The following is a 16,494-nucleotide window of genomic DNA, read 5'->3' as shown; positions in this document are numbered from 1 at the left end:
TTAGATATTTTTTTATTTGCATAACTAAAATAATTTTGTTGTGACTGTTTAGTCTAGCTTTTATTTATTGCTTTAAGTTGTTTTGATGTTTTATAAAGATTATAGTCTCCTAATTCATGATCTGGTTCTACATCAAAACTTTGCGTGTGTGAAATACTGCTTAGTATTTTCTTATTATGAGGTTATAATACTTTGTCCATATTTGATTGTGTTTTCTGTTATTTGTCAGATTATCAGATAATGTCCCACAATATTTTGTGTGAATTAGATTCTGTACCTTAATAATTTTTAGATTTTATGCCGCAATATTTTACTCCTGTAAGATTCTGTCTCACAATATTATATTTTTATTCGACTTTATGCTATAATTTTTAAAAAAAATATGTCGTGACTTACTTAGACAATTGTAATTTTTTTTGTTGCCAAAATTTTGTTATGAAAGGCCAAATACAAGTAAAATACTATAAACATAAGAAATTTTTTTTCTTCATTTTGTATCTATTTGTAGTAGTATTATGGAATCTATTAGAATTTTGTATCTATCAGAAGGTTTTTAACAGAATTAGTATTAAAACCTTAAATGAAGAATTTGTGAAAGTGGAAGAAAATGAAGCGATATCTTAACGATTGATCAAAACAAGCAATATTATTTTCATGTTTATACTATTTTAAAAAAAAGAAAAGAACACAAACTACACTAGTGGTGCCATCTGAAATATGATTATTTGTTAGCGTTAAAGTAGGGAATAAGTAGGTTTATTCATGAAAATTTTATTTGTAGTTAATAAATAAAAAAAATTATAAAGAATAATTTTTTGCAACATGTTACGTGTTTTTACAATAATTTTGGACATACATCGAATTCCTTATTGAAATACAAGGCATAAGAGTAAAAGCAAAAGGGAAAAAAATATCAGTATGATTTGATAAGATTGCAGATCAATCCTGCGTTTACTTAACTGGTATCACTTTATCAAAGTTGAAATGATGCTATCATATTGGTGAGTAGGAAGCTAGCATGTTTCTGCTATGTATATGTTTGAGCTCAGAGGATAGTGTTCACCTGCCAATGTAGAGACCAACGATAGTTGATATGAAGCTCGCGTAAACCACAGTGCTGGTGTAAAATATCCTCGGTGGTAGACGGATCATGAGTTAGAATCCCTTAAACGTCGGGCAAACCATGGGAGGTTTTCCTCTCAATGTAATGCAAATGTGGCTTAGTTCCCTCAAATCCTCTTCAAAGGCTAGTTAGTCCCAATACTTGATCCAGAAGCTCCCTTGTCATCTGGGTTGGATACAAAATTACAAGACTATGGAGTTGAACATTGCTAGTTCTGTACTCAGAATCGGGTTGGCTGTTCAATGAAAATAAAACTATCCGTTTTGTTGGCATCATGGTGAATAATGAAAAAGTGTCCCTAATGCACAGTTAATTATGATTTCACTGTAGCTTAAAATTGTATTAAGGGGAAAAAAAGGTATACTGCAGTTTTTTTTAATTATTTACTGAAAATAAATTTAATTTGGGTACTACTTAAAAAAATTATATTCTTCTAAAACATATTCTCAAATTGATCATTTGAAGTGTTGAATAGTTAGTCAATACTGTAATTTAGTGTTTAAGTATTATAATGCTTGTTTTTAAAAACATACTTCATTAATTTACTTACGTGTAATGTATTCTGTTAAATTGAAATGTTTTTACATTGTTTATATTTTGTTGTTATTTGTGTATTACTTTCATTAATAAAAACTTTCTTGTCATTTTATTTATAGATTATTATCTCATGCAATGAAAGATCATATCGTTCGAGTAGCAAATGAAGCAGAATTCATTCTAAATCGCATGAGAGCAGATGACGTCTTAAAACATGCAGATTTTGAAGTAAGCTTTTCTTTTTATTGTGATTTAATATTTTTTCTTTTTATAGGTTCTCTTTATTTTATGATAGTATTATTGGTGTTTGTTTTGGTGTTAAACTATTTTATCTTTACTTTGATGATTCTCTTTACTTTTTCCGAAGATTGTATTATAATTTTTAATTTAAAATATTTATAGCTAATCCTAAAATAATTTTGTAGTTGGAACAGCTGTACGAATTGCGCCAAACTGCTACAGAACAAAATTTCTGTTCTAAATAGTTACAAAATACCATTTTCCCCCAAAAATTATGCTGAGCTGCTTTAAAACTCATTAAACAATAATTGCCACTTTAGTCCAGTTTTCAACTAGAAACCCATTAAGTAAATTTTTTTTCCAGATATACATTATATTTAGGTAATACTTGGGGTGATCAAAAATTTAATTTTAAATCCTTATGCTCCTCTAAATTTTAAAATTATTTGCTCAGTCTGCTTTAAATAATAAATCTGTTTTTTAATTTATCAAATTTACTTGTTCCAAAACATTTTTTTCCCTACACATCATTGATGTTTTAAAGTGGAAGAAAAATATTCCTTCACTTTTTCTGACATCTATGATGTTTAGTAGGAAAAATCTATTATTATTCAAAGTGCTTAACTTGAAAAAAATAAAATGTTTTTATCATAATAATGCAAACTTACAAATTTTTTTATTCTGACCTAAATTGAGCTAACAATCATGTGCTGCTTTTTTCTTCACATCTGATAGTACTCCTTTTGAATAAGAGAGCAAACAATAACTTTTTCCTATATGCTGCATAAATATCTTATACATATAAGTTCCTGTTTATAATAAATGTGTTTTCGTAATCACTTGAATTCTAACAAGGTTTGACTTCACATACTTCATTACTCTGCTTCTCTTTCCTTCCTGACCACTATAAGCAAAATAATGGAGAATACATGTTCTATTTATTGCATGTAACTAACCTGATGCTAATAGAAGCTACATGTTCTATTACATATTAAGAAAAGAATTCAAAATAATTAAAGCAATTAAAAACAATACTTCCAGTGGAAAAACACGCCATGCAGCTGAAAATCCAAATGGGAATTGAAACAAAAGAAACAATGAAAAATGAAAATTATGAAAAATATGACAACCAAAGCTTACGTCTTCAAAGGGTACCAGCTCCGGAAGCTATAAATGCAAAACCTTTTCGATTGATAGAGCAAGACAAATGTCTAAATTGCTTTCTCTCTGTACCCCAAAGGTTTTGCCAAAGTCCAGGAAGAGAATACAATACAAAATATGAAATGCATAAAGCAAATGCAAAAGTATAAAATCAAGACTAATACATAAAAATAAAAAGCACAAAAACTTACTTGAAATATAAATCCCATAACCAAATTACACTACTGACTGCCAAACAACAACTAGATTGAAATAATTATTCATGATTTTCATTGTTTCTTATGTTCTATTACATGTAACTATTACATGTTACAGAAGTTACATTTGCCCTAAATGGTAGAAGGAAGCACAACTTATCAGCAATCAAAATTTTGACAACTTTCTATATTACCTGTTGAAGCAAACTAAAAAGAAGAAAAATGAATAAAAATTTAAAGATATTTGTTAATCAAATTTATTTAAAAAGGCGAAAATAATTTTAATTTAGTCAGACTTGAATTGAAAATCATAGAGCTCATCATTTTCATAATAAATTTCTATTTTCTCCACATCTTTCAAAGGTCTAACCTAGCTTTAAGTTTTAGATGGGACAAAAATAGAGAAATTTTTACCAACCTACATTAAAAGCATAGTTTTTATAATTTTTGTTTTATATTATTTATTTTTATGATTCATTTTTGGCTTTTAGTTGGTATGTTTTTATGCTTGTAAATTTTTTAAAATGATTTTTAATAACGTCAAAATTACGATATATTAATTTATATGTTTATTTCAATACAGTCTTTGTGTGCTCAAACTGTTCTTGATCGCAAGGAAGAGGAGAAGATGTGCGACCATCTCATTACTGCAGCTCGACGACGTGACAGTGTCACTGCGTCTAAGAACATTGAGAAAATATTAAATATTTTGACAAATAAACATGGTGCCTGGGGAAACAAAATTTGTATGCCACCCCGAGAATACCTGAAGTTAGATTCTTGGGAGGACGATGCTCGGAGGAGAAAACGCTTCATACAAAATCCTCATGGTTCTAGTCACCCTGAAGCTACACTCAAAGCTGCTATTGAGCATGGTATGTATTAAAAAACATATTATTCAACTATCTTTTTGCTGATTGTATAATAATTTAGAAGCATCATACTAAACACAAATAAAAAGTTATCTGTCTTCCTAACTTGTTTATTATGAGATTGCTATGGCTTTGTTTGTGCAGATAGTAAAATAATGTGGATCCATCAAAATTAAATAAGCTAATCACATTATTAGTTACTCTAATTTGATTATTTGTGCTTATTACATTGTTTCTTTTTTAAAACATATTCAAATTCTAAATATACATTGTTATTTGAAATATTCATTAGTTTCATCTATCTGCTCATATTTTTCTTTTGACTTTGTATTTTAATTTATGGTTAATATTTTACTACATATAATATTTTACTACATATTGTAGTAAAATATTAAATTACTAGCTGAATACCCATTCTTTTACTGGATGAAATTAAGGAATCACTAATTCAGTACTGAACAACGCTACAAAATCATACACAAAGCTGAAAGGCAAATACCATGTCATGTGACATCTGGGACATTATTATTCCTCATTGTGTTTTGGCAACACCTTGTGAGAAAACTCCCAATTCGTGAATCGAAGTTCAGTTTGCCCATCGCTGTCAATAAAGATGTTCATGTTTTAACTTACTTAATTTTTAATTAAGTGTTACATTTATTGTTGTTGTTACTCTTCCCCCTGGTGTAAGAAAGCCTACACTAGGTTCAAAAGACGCTGTCACCTGAGAAAATAAAAAATCGGGGTATCATTGTAGTATCATATATCGGGGTATCATATATTCTCTTCTACTTATATTTTCTTCTAACTTTATTAATCAACTGATAATATTTTCTGGATTCTTTCTGGGACTTGATAGTTTCAATTTCTTTATACTGCTCAATGAAAAGTCTCTTTTTTTGTGTAATCGCTTTTCCTTCATTTTTAGGTCTTTAAATTCTTCAGTTTTTTGTGCACATTACTTCTGGATCATTAATTCCTAGGCATTATTTTGCTTGTTCTTATACTCCTTGAGAAAGGTTTCATATGCAGTGTCACTTATTTTTTTAAGTATTTCTTAGTCACTTTTATGAGAATGTCATTTGTCAACATCTAATTTTTGACAAAAGCTAAAAGTGATCTAAATTCACATTTGCTCTTCTGTAGCATCGAGCATACAGTAAGTTACTTTGGTATCTGATGTCTATAAGAATATAGTCGATTTGGTTACATGTCTTCCCAACGGGAGACATAGGCTTTATGAATATCTTATGCTAGAATATTGTGTCACCAATCAGTCAAATTCCCTATTCTCATTAGTTTATTGATGTAAACCTTGTTCTCCAATATCACATTGTTATTTTCGATTTTTGTATTGAAATTTCTGATCAGAAGTTTCTTTATTCTCATAAGTGTTTTCCAATAAATCATAAAAACTTCCCTTGTCACAGTTTTCTCTTAAGATGGTGCATGAACACAAATTATGCTGTATAGTATTTCCTCTTTAGCCGAAGTTAACAATTTTTTTCATTAAAGGCTTGAATTTAATGACATTGTTTTATTGTTCACAATAAATCCTGTAATAAACTGATGTAGTTTATCTTGAGAGCTATGATAAACATGATGCTTCTTCTTTTCGAAGCTGCCCTGAGCTGTATAGTAAATTTTTTGCAATGGTAGAATGTCAATCTTATATTCGTCAAAAAACATCTACTAGATTTCTCAATGCATCACTCTTATAAAGATTTCAAATAATCCACATATCAATAATCATGTCCATTTTCATGCCAGGTCATGTAGATAGGTTTTAACCGACTGTCTTCAACTATTTGGAATTTCTGAGCAAACTACTTTTACTAGTCAACCCCTTACCCAACGGAAGGACCAGGGTATTACTCTTCACCTGGTGCCTCACCAATCATCTCACTGGCTTGGGAGACCCTACCAGTAGCTTTTAAATCTTTTTTTTTGGGGGGGGGTGTCCTTAGCCCAGTTTGCGCTGTCATGCTATAGATTATTCAGACACTGCAGAACTTCACATTCTGTTTCTCAAATTTATTATCATAGCAACGGGAAACATCACTTGAAATTTTTCTTTGGAAAATTTCAGCCTCTAATTCCTTTGTTTTCATATTTTCAAATTTGTGCTATTTGTATATTTTTTTATTTTGCAGGAGCTCCAGAAGATGCAATTTTACAGGCCCGGGAAGAATTTCACCAACATTTAGCAATTACACGTAGACAACAACAGCACCACTTACAAAGTAGTGATTTACTTGATGACAGTGATTTGTGGGACGACAAAGATCTGGATGCTGAATTAGCAGGTATTTGTTTGATACTCATGATTTGGGGATAACAAGGCTTGAATTGCTCAAAATTGCCCCCTTACAGTCAAAACTTCTATTCTTTTTTAAACAACTGTTAATAGAAACATAACAAATAAAGAGTCCTAATCAATTTTCACTATTTGCTTAATGGGAATTCTAAATATTCATATTAATGTTTTGTTTCTTCATTACTTACTGTTTCTTTGAAAATTAAGTTTGATAAAATAAATAGAATTTCTTTCATTGATTCAAAAAATTTGTTAAAATAATATTAAATTTTACACAACTTTCTTACTTTATGCTTTGCTATGAAAAAAAAAATTAAGCAGTGTATCAGATTTTATTTAAAAATATGTATTTTATATCTGGTACACATCAATATCTTATTCTAGTCATATTCCATATGCATATCATGTAAAAATAATGTTTTGTGAAATTTTAAAAAAAATTATTTAAAAAATACAATTCTTTTAGAAATAATTATTTAACATTGCATGATTTTTAAGATCATTTATTTTCGAGCGATGTTGAAACTTTATACACCACTAAAAAGTTATCTTGAAAAATTATACCAATATATTAATTATTACCATTATTAATGATTATAACCATTATTAATTTAAGCATTAATTTTGAATATTATACATGATTATTTCTGTATAAATTTTTTGAAATTTATTTTGAAATATTATTAATTATTAATAATAATTTATAAACAAGTTATCAATTATTTTGTTGTTCAAAATAGATTGTTTCATTTGAATTCAAAAACTATCCACTCAAAGGACTGTTATTAATTTTTAGATTTTTAAACGATTAAAATATTAACAGACATCATCATGATTTTTTTTATGCATCTAACCTTCTTTTTTTCATTGTTAGGTCCAGTGAGCTTTAGTACAAAATGCAGATTAGTTGCTCCAGGAGTTGTTGTGCCCGGTATGCTGTCAATTACTCAAGCTGAAATGTTTTTCGAAGTCGATGAAGATGATGCTGAGTACAAGAAGATGGATCCTGAGGTTAGACTTTTTTCTTTTCCTGCTTATCGATATCTTTATCAACATTAATTGGGGGAAGAGGTATTGCTGAATATATCATCTATTTTTATTATACGTAGTTGAACATATATTTTTTACTGAAACTTGTATGAGACAAAAAACAAACACGTGTTTAAAAACTCTTATGATCTTAACAAAACTTTTCTAAAATCACGATAGCTTGATTTTTATTGGTAAAAAAACTTTTAAAAAAGATTTAAGAGCTATTTTAAAAAAATAAAAAATAATCTTTTCGTTTTATTTAGGTTTATCATTATTTTTTTTATATTTTTCGAAAAAAGATATTGCACTTTTGATTAAAATCATTCAGAATTTAGTCAAATTCATTCCAGATTCAGAAATCCATTCATTCCAATCAGATCTTGATAATGCACTTTATTTAATTTTAAAAACTGCTTTAAAAAATATGCTTCAAATGTAAACTAATGTTAACCTGATATCCATATTAATTTGATTTAAATACTCTTTGGAGTTAAAAGGTACAACAAACTAGTATTTTATTACAAAAATCAATGCTGGTTAACAAAACGGTTTATCTTCAAATATTTACTTCGAGTTTAGTACAAGGAAAAAAATTAAGGAATATTGAAATTGCTTTCTGAGAAAACAACATTTTATGTACATTTATGGGTAATGGGGGCTGAAACAAAAGAGATGCTATTATTGCCACTTTCATACGAATATAAGATAATCCAAGTTTTTAGTGACTAACCGATTTCTAAAAATAAACACATTCTCTTTGAATGTCTGTGAATTTCTTTCTCTGCGAAACAATTTGAGGAAAACAAAACAAAAAAAAAAATTTTTGCAAAAACATCTCACTATCTAGATATCATCTTTTCAAAACATCTAAGCATCTTGAGGAGCATGAGGGTAAGTACGGAAACATCTTGTGGACCGCCAGGTACGTGTTTAAATATTTCTTCACTTTCTATAAAGATCAACTTGTGTATGTTAGAAACATGTAAAAGGTAATTTTTGAATTTATGCAATCAAAAGTAAACCATAATTAATTTAATTGTTTTTGAGGATAGTTGCAAATTTTTGAGTTTTTTAATTAGAATATGAAGAATCTGTGAGGAGTTGATATAATTCATTTGCAGTTATACAAATATGTAAAAATATCTCAACTTTAAATGTGCTTTTAACGGGTGCATAGTATTGTTTTTTATTTCTATATTTTAAAAAAAGCAACAAAAAAATTATATCACTTTATCGCTTGTGTTTTAAAAATTTATTATTTTTTTACCATGTTTGTTTAGTCTTAAAATTAGCAAGACATCTTACTTTGTTTAAACTTCGTATTAGTTTTGGAGTGATTAAATAGTTGATATTGACGGTTTTTAGGATCTTTCAATGAAAAAGAAAAACTAGCTGTAGTTAAAATAAATATTTTTTTTGCTAGCAACAATTTAAATGGAGGTTTTGCCGAGCTAATTATAACAATTGACAAGTAATTGTTAGAAAGGTACCTTTTGTTTTTATTTGAGCAGGTATTCGAATTGTTCAACCTCAACAATAGCCAGTATTTTTACTTTAAAAGAAGATTAGAAAGGAATGCATCTGAAAATATTATGTATTTAAAGCAAAGATAAAAAAATAGCAAAACAATTCTTTATCTATAAATTTCGTTGAATTTTTCAACAATTAAATTTTTGAAATTATAAATAACGATTCTCTTTTATTATCATTAAAAATGTTTTGCAGAGAATCTTCAAGTTAATATCCAATTTTTCACACTTTTGTGCAAGGCAACGCACAGCTTGAAAGTAACAATGTTTTTTTTACAAGCTAAAAATTCTTTTTGTGCTTGTAAAAAATGGGAATAATTGGTTCTGGAAGAAAAAAAACTTTACACCTTAAACCAGAGACCAAAGTTTTTAAAATATCAGTTTAATAAAAACGTTTTCATTTTTAATTAAAGAAAATCTTGGCCTATACTTTTTTTTATCTGTTTTTATAACTTACCGTTTTCTTTCTTTTCCCAATGTACGCTAAATCAAAGAAGATATCACCTTCAATAACTTTTGATATAATAATCAGTTTAAAGATTTAGTTGGTTCATGAAGTAGACTTGAAATATGCTGCCTATGAATTATAAGTTATTAATCACATATAAAAACTTAGTTTTCTGATTAAACAACATTTAAGGTGTTCTAATTTTGAACCGCTCCTGTTTTTCAATTGGAACTTATTTCAGATTGTGATACATCATTTTCTCCAAATCCGTTCGCCCCTTTCCCCCGAAATTTTAAAATCCTTATTTGTAGAAACCAATACATAGTTGAGAAAAAGTATGTCCTTTAGTTTAATTTCGTAAAAGTATAAGGTTCTATCATTAAATTTAATTTTCCATCGACTCCTCATATTCGCACCGTACAGGAAATTAGTTAATTTTTAGTGTTTCAAATCTTGTCGGGAGATGGCGCTGTAAGCTTTTTCCAATAAAGTAAATCGGTTTTTGTTTCGTTTTCGACTTGGAGGAAGATGGAAAACTATTTTCTCTCTCGTTTTCTTATCTCAACATATTATTATTCAAATATGGAAAAAGTGTTGTAGTAATAGTTGTGAAAATATATTATCTTGCCTCAATTTATTTTAAGAAGCTTTGCCGTGCATAATTGAGAACAGCACCTTGAATAACTTTTGACTTGACACTTTCATCGCGACAGTGACGCGCCTTTGAATTTTTTACCGCCTAAATATAGTCACATTCTGACGAAACAAAAAATATCCGCACTCATTTATGAAACTCTTATATCGTAAGATAATTTCATATGAAAAATGATTGATTTTTATTATGAAATAGATGCCAAACATTTTTTTGCTCACTCTTAAGCTAGGTTATACTAAATAACAAAATGTTGGTGAAAGTTTCTGAGAAATATAAATTTTTTTACTTAAAATGAAAAAAGTAATAGCGAAAGCTAATTTTTTTTAATATTTGAAACTTCAAATAAATCATGTAAAATATTGTCATTGGAAAAGGTTTCATTAAAAAGCGAAAAATTAAATTTTATTTTTTTTATTTGCAGTGTTAATTTTTTTTAAAAAAAAAATTCCTTTTTGATTAACCGAAAAACTTTTATGAATGATTTTTTGTTGTTGGTCTTTTAGTAATTTTTTATACGTATTTATTAATATTCAACATCATGCATATAAATGCATGTTTTTAATTACTTCAAATGAATTTCAGAAAGACATTTGCAAGATTTAGAACTTGGAATGTAAATAACTAAGAATTTTAAAATTCATAATTTTGAAGTTAATATTAGTTAATGCTGATGTTTAAGTAAGAAAAAAAGATTTTCATAAAATATAAAAATGCATGGCATTAATGAACGAAAATAAAGTAAACTGGTCTAATTTCCTAAAAAAAAGTAAATTTTTTTTGTAGTTGAAAGTAGCTATTTAAGTTAAGATATTTTCAATACATAGGAGACTGAACTAAGATATTTCGTATTCGAACTGATTTCAGAATTTTACATTCTCGTATTTGGAATGTTCTGAGTAATTAAGGACTTCGTAATAAAAGCATTTATTGTAAGAATGAGGTTTATGTCATTCTCACGTTGCTGGATTTTTATTTATTTATTTATTCTTTTTTTTCGAGAACGTTGTTCATTGCAGAAAACATTAAATTTTCTAGATACATTTAGTATTAACATCACTTTTTTTTTACTAACATGTAAAAGCTTGATTTAACGAGTGTTTTTCAAGATCAAAATCCGTATTACGATTTTCAAATGTATGTCAAAATGCTGATATTAAAGATACAAATATTGTATGTTTATAACGAGTTAAAAAAATTACTAACCTTCCGCTATCTCTATTATAATTTTTTAGATAGATACATTTTTTATGCTTTTTCAATGAGCAATATTGTACGACAAAAGGCGACATGAAAGATATTTTAATTATCATTATTATTAGTATCATTTGAGAAAAGTAAAAACAAACATCATTTCACCATATTTCTTTCTTACAATCTTAACCCTTTATGTTTAAAAGCAAGCTTATATGGGCGACCAACGACCAAGTTGTCTACCTCCTTGCAATACAAAAATTCTTCTGCTATTTTTAGGTAATCCGCTGCACAAAAAATGTGCTTTTTTTGTTGACCTCATATTTTCCCCCCCTCTTCTTAACAAAGCTTCCCCAGTTTACTATCGAATCCGATGCCAGTTTAATACTTAAAACAATATTCAGTTTTATCAGTGTTGCCTAAAGCTATTGTACTACATTAAATTTTTTATTTATCTTTTTTCACTGCTATTTTAACATGAAATACGTGTATTCGCAAATAATGTTGAACTCGCTATAACGATAATTACTATAGTTGTTTTTATAACGGACTTTTTCTGCATTTATTTTTCATGGATGCAGCAAAAAAAAAAAAAAAAAAAAAAAATGAATAAATAAATAAATAATTGTATCAAATTGTTACTTAAATAAAATATTAAATAAAAATATTTGTATAATAACTTTATTTTTCATTAATTTATCTTCCGGAGTTCTTTTTAGTTAATTAAATTTGAATGGTCTGAAACAAGTGTACGGTTAAAATTGCTTTTCTAGTAAGGGGAAGCGTTTGTCGTTAATTGGATAACCTGTGTTGATGGCTCAGACCACCTTGAAATACGAGCTCAAATGATGGATTTCTTATAGTGTTAGAGGGCACTCTTGATGAAAAGTTGTTTGTCTTTTATTCCTCTTTGTTCGTAATTGATTATATTTTATTCACTCTCATATCATTTGTGATACTAATGGCCAATTCTTATTTTGATTGTATTTCTCGGGGCTAATTTTTATTCAATTTAGTACCCCTTTCATCCTTCGAATAATTAGAAAATGGAGAGTTAGATACTTTAAATCATCTTTATGGAAAAGAGAAACAATTTGATAGCGATAAAACGAAATAGCGTAAATAAAATAGTGTAAATAAAGGAATGACGGTCTTTTCAATCGATTGCAGGAAGTGAAAAATTATGTGTTTTTAACCCTTTAATCAAAGTAATTATTTTGATTGAAAATTTCGTACGTAATCTGAATTCTTCATTATTCAAATCGATTCACTTTCTGATTTTCTTTTCAAATGTCGAAACAATTGATTAATTCTTAACTGTTTATATTTAAGTAATTATTTTGTAATCAAAGTAATTATTTTGATTGAAAATTTCGTACGTAATCTGAATTCTTCATTATTCAAAATGATTCACTTTCTGATTTTCTTTTGAAATGTCGAAGCAATTGATTAATTCTTTACTATTTATATTTAAAACAAATTTCTGTAATTCTAAATTTGTTAACACCATGAAGTGACACTTGAAAAAAAATTATAAATAATTTACTAGTGGGATCTGCCCCTGTTCGCTGACACTCCCCTTCCCTCGAAGATTGCTATGCAATCTTATTGTTCGCTTTGCAAACCATGCTCGCTTTGCAAACCATGTTCGCTTTGCTTGTAACTATGTTAAGCCCATTTGAAGTGCAGTCTAGCGTAAAATGTTGAAAATATAAATCAATTATTAAAATATTTAAAACTAATTCCTCTTCAAAAAATAAAATCTTTGGTCAATAAGTCATTGAAATAAAAAAAAAAAAATTAAATTCAAATAAATAGCATACAATGAAAATACTTTCAAAAACAATAATTATCCTTTTAAAAATTAATTACTGTTAAAGATTCACAACTTTGTTAGCCTGCATAAGTATAATTAAAACATAATATAGAATATTCTGTTTGTTGATATAAACTATTTCGCTTTAAATTCAGAATTCAGTTTGTTTCAGCTTTTCGTGTTCCATCGGAGAAAAGAATTTTCATTCAAAAATTTGTAAGCATGTACGTTTACGCTTTTATTCTTACGACAGCTTACGCGCTTTATAATTCATTTCTTTGTTACCAACGCGAAAAATGCTATGGATACAAGTATAGCGCATTTCAGGGATGGTAGCTTCTCTTCACTCTAGGGCTAACATAATAAACCAGAAAAAAAGATTGCCTTTCTCTCTCCTACTCGAGTCCAAACCTGTCATAAACAGTGACCCCTCACCCTTACTTGAAATAGTGCCCGCCGTTTATTGAAATCACTTTCGTTTTATGCTCTTTTGATTTTATTAAGCGGCTGATTTTATTAAGAGGCAATTCAACATTTGAAGAAAAAAAATTTTTTTTTACGATCTATTCTAAATGCACACACTTTTAAATTTGAAATAATGACCACATTAGTGCTTTATTTTAACTAATTTAATTATTTTAATAAAGTAAAACCCAACATAAGATTAAATTTACAAAAGTTTTGCAAAAAACCGATCAATGGTTGCTTGAGTTGCAGTATTTAAAATTAACTTTTCAACATCATTTGAGAGTTTATAGAAGTTTTTATAGTTTTCGATATTCCTCCTCTTTGTTTTAAGGCTTGCCGCAATACATTAAGTGCTTTTCTGACTTCCATTGAAGATGGCACTGATGAGTTCATTTCATCTTCTGAGTCTGATTCCTCCATTTCCTGATGGGAAATAACTTTGCAATTTTTGATGTCTATAACAATTTCAGAATCAGATTTTTCTCCTGATGTTTACTGGTTATCGTCAATAGCTACGTAACGTGAAAAATTCTCGTCCGTTTTATTTTCTTCCTTGCTGATCATTTCTTCGAAACAGTTATGAGCCCCATCTCCATTGAAGCTTCACGTTGACTACATTTAGGAAGCTTATCATAGTTTTGCAACACTTCAAATTTATCTTTAAGACTCAAATCCTTTCTTTTCGGCATGCTGATAAAATTTAACACCAAACGAACTTAAAAATGATATATGCTCTAACTTTAACTATAATTTACTCAAACGGCTTAAATAATATGGAACATGCGCACAGACAGTTTTTGGAAATCTATTCATGTTCTCTGTTAAGATAGATAACAAAAGAAGCTTCTCTCCCTTCTATGGTTCATTCAATTAAAAGTAAGATAAGAATTCGACCCCCTGTTGAGTGAGATAGGTTTCTCCAAACTTCACTCAAGTCAAGGAATTAACACTGATAAATTGATTTCTATGAACTCGCCGCTTACCACCCACATTTTTCCTTAACTCTTACACTATGTATATAGCAGGAAAGCGCTAACCACACCTGTTTCACAGGTTTGTGAGTAACTGTTGCTTCTTCTAAAAAAATCTTTAAACTTCGAAAAAATAATATTTTATAAATAAGAACAAAAAAAGCTGAAATATTGCATCTTTGATTTTAAAAAGAGGCGGCATTGATTTTATTAAAGGATGTTTTTAACATGTATTAATATTGTAACGATTCGGTTCTTGCCGATTTGATTTTATAAAGCGGCTGATTTTATTATCCGGTGATTTTATTAGCGGCGGGCACTGTAGTTATATCTCGTTACCATAGTCACCGCCACGGGTTCAGGTGACTGGCTTGGGGAGTTTTTACTTTAGACAAACTGTACCATGCTAGTGGCAGGGTTGACTTTCGACAGGGGCGTCAGCTCGAGTAAGGGTGCAAAAATTGCTTAAGCAATGTTGTAGCAATTTTAATTAGTTCACAAAAAATCCATAAAACAGAAAAAATCTATCTAATAATTGTTATTTTAAAAAAAAGGAGTAGAAAAAACCACTTAAAATTGCAATTACTTCCGAACAAATAGGAATTTCAAAAAGAAAATCTCATTAAAGTTATAATGTAATATGATCCCATATAAGCACGTCTTCTTCAAACTCAGTAGTTTTATTTCAGCGGACAGGAGATCAGTCAACATGATTTTATTTATTTATTTTTGCTACAAGTTTAACAGTTAATTATTCTCGAACTAAAACGCGAATCGTATATATTTTTTTTTTTTTAAATTTCTACACACCTTTCTACACCTTCTAAATTTAATGTTTCTAGGCCTTATAAATTTTGAGCAGCAAAGCGAAATGTAACGCGAAGCAATGATACTTGAGAATAAATTCGCAAAATGGATTTAAAATTGCAATAGCTGTTGGAAGGCCGGGATAGCCTGCTTGGTAGGGCACTGGGCCCATGACTAAGATCCCCGCCGGCCGAAGATTCCCCGTGTAGTAAATGGTGACTGATGCGCGTTAAATCTGTCGAGTCACAAAGTCCTCCATGTTCCCTTAACAAATCAATATCTCTGGGGCTACTAATCCAGGAGTTTCCTTGTCTTCTTGATTGGTTTAAAAATTACTAGGCTACGGAGTGGAACATTAGTAGTCGTAAACCCAAAATCGGGTCGGCTGTTCAACGACGAATATAAAATAAAATAAAATAGCTGTCGGAAAAATTGGAATTTTGGTTTAAATTCATGAACAAATATGGCCCTTTTAGCATATCAAAATTTTGACTCTGTAGTTGTATTCCTTCGGCCTGTAAAGCTGTCCGTATGGTATTTTTTCAAAGAAGTTTAACAATTTATAATTCTCGAAATAATTACCTAATTTTAATTTTTTTATTCCACCTTAGTCCCTGTACTCTTTTCTATACACCTTAGTAATTTTAAGTTTTTAAGTCTTTTTGTTTATGTGTTGAGAAACGAAATATAACGCTAAGTTGAGTCCCCAAAATCGTTGCGGCTTTTACGGTTTTTTAAGCAAATATAGAGAGACATTTGCTTCATACAAGCTTATTTATAAATTATCTATCCGAAAAAATGCTGTTTACAGATACTTTCTAATTAAAAAGAGATTTCATTACATATGACAGATATCAGAGTTCCAGGGATTGAGCTGGCACCACCTGCTGCGTTTGCTCCGAGGCCCCCCGAGAGTCTAGCTTCGCTACTGTTGACTACTTCGACCCAATATTTAAAGTTAATTCTCCTGGTCGTTACTTTGAACTAAATTTACACGTTGTTTCATTAAAGTGTGTTTAAACTATTAATAGCACAAGTAAATTACGATACCTAGGTAAATTTGAGCTTATATTTATTTCAATTTTTGTTTCAACTCGTAACTCTAATAGATAATTCTGAAGAAAAAAAAA

At 29.0% G+C, this 16,494-nt stretch overlaps 1 protein-coding gene across 5 annotated transcripts in view; it reads left to right on the top strand.

Annotated features, from left to right (window-relative positions):
• Window positions 1–16,494, top strand: part of rg (A kinase anchor protein rugose) — a 244,306-nt gene that overhangs the window by 136,692 nt on the left and 91,120 nt on the right. For all 5 annotated transcript variants that reach the window (XM_087162540.1, XM_087162543.1, XM_087162539.1 and 2 more), the window contains 4 exons: window positions 1,780–1,888; window positions 3,842–4,133; window positions 6,284–6,436; window positions 7,322–7,458. In XM_087162540.1, coding sequence (XP_087018666.1) covers window positions 1,780–1,888; window positions 3,842–4,133; window positions 6,284–6,436; window positions 7,322–7,458 — 691 coding nt within the window. The remainder of the gene's footprint in view (window positions 1–1,779; window positions 1,889–3,841; window positions 4,134–6,283; window positions 6,437–7,321; window positions 7,459–16,494) is intronic.

This window comes from Parasteatoda tepidariorum, chromosome 1 (genome assembly GCF_982258835.1).
Source record: "Parasteatoda tepidariorum strain Cologne lab strain chromosome 1, Ptep-v5.0, whole genome shotgun sequence".
NCBI lineage: Eukaryota > Metazoa > Arthropoda > Arachnida > Araneae > Theridiidae > Parasteatoda > Parasteatoda tepidariorum.
The sequence above is the reverse complement of the archived record's forward strand: the minus strand, read 5'-3'. Positions and strand labels throughout refer to the sequence as shown.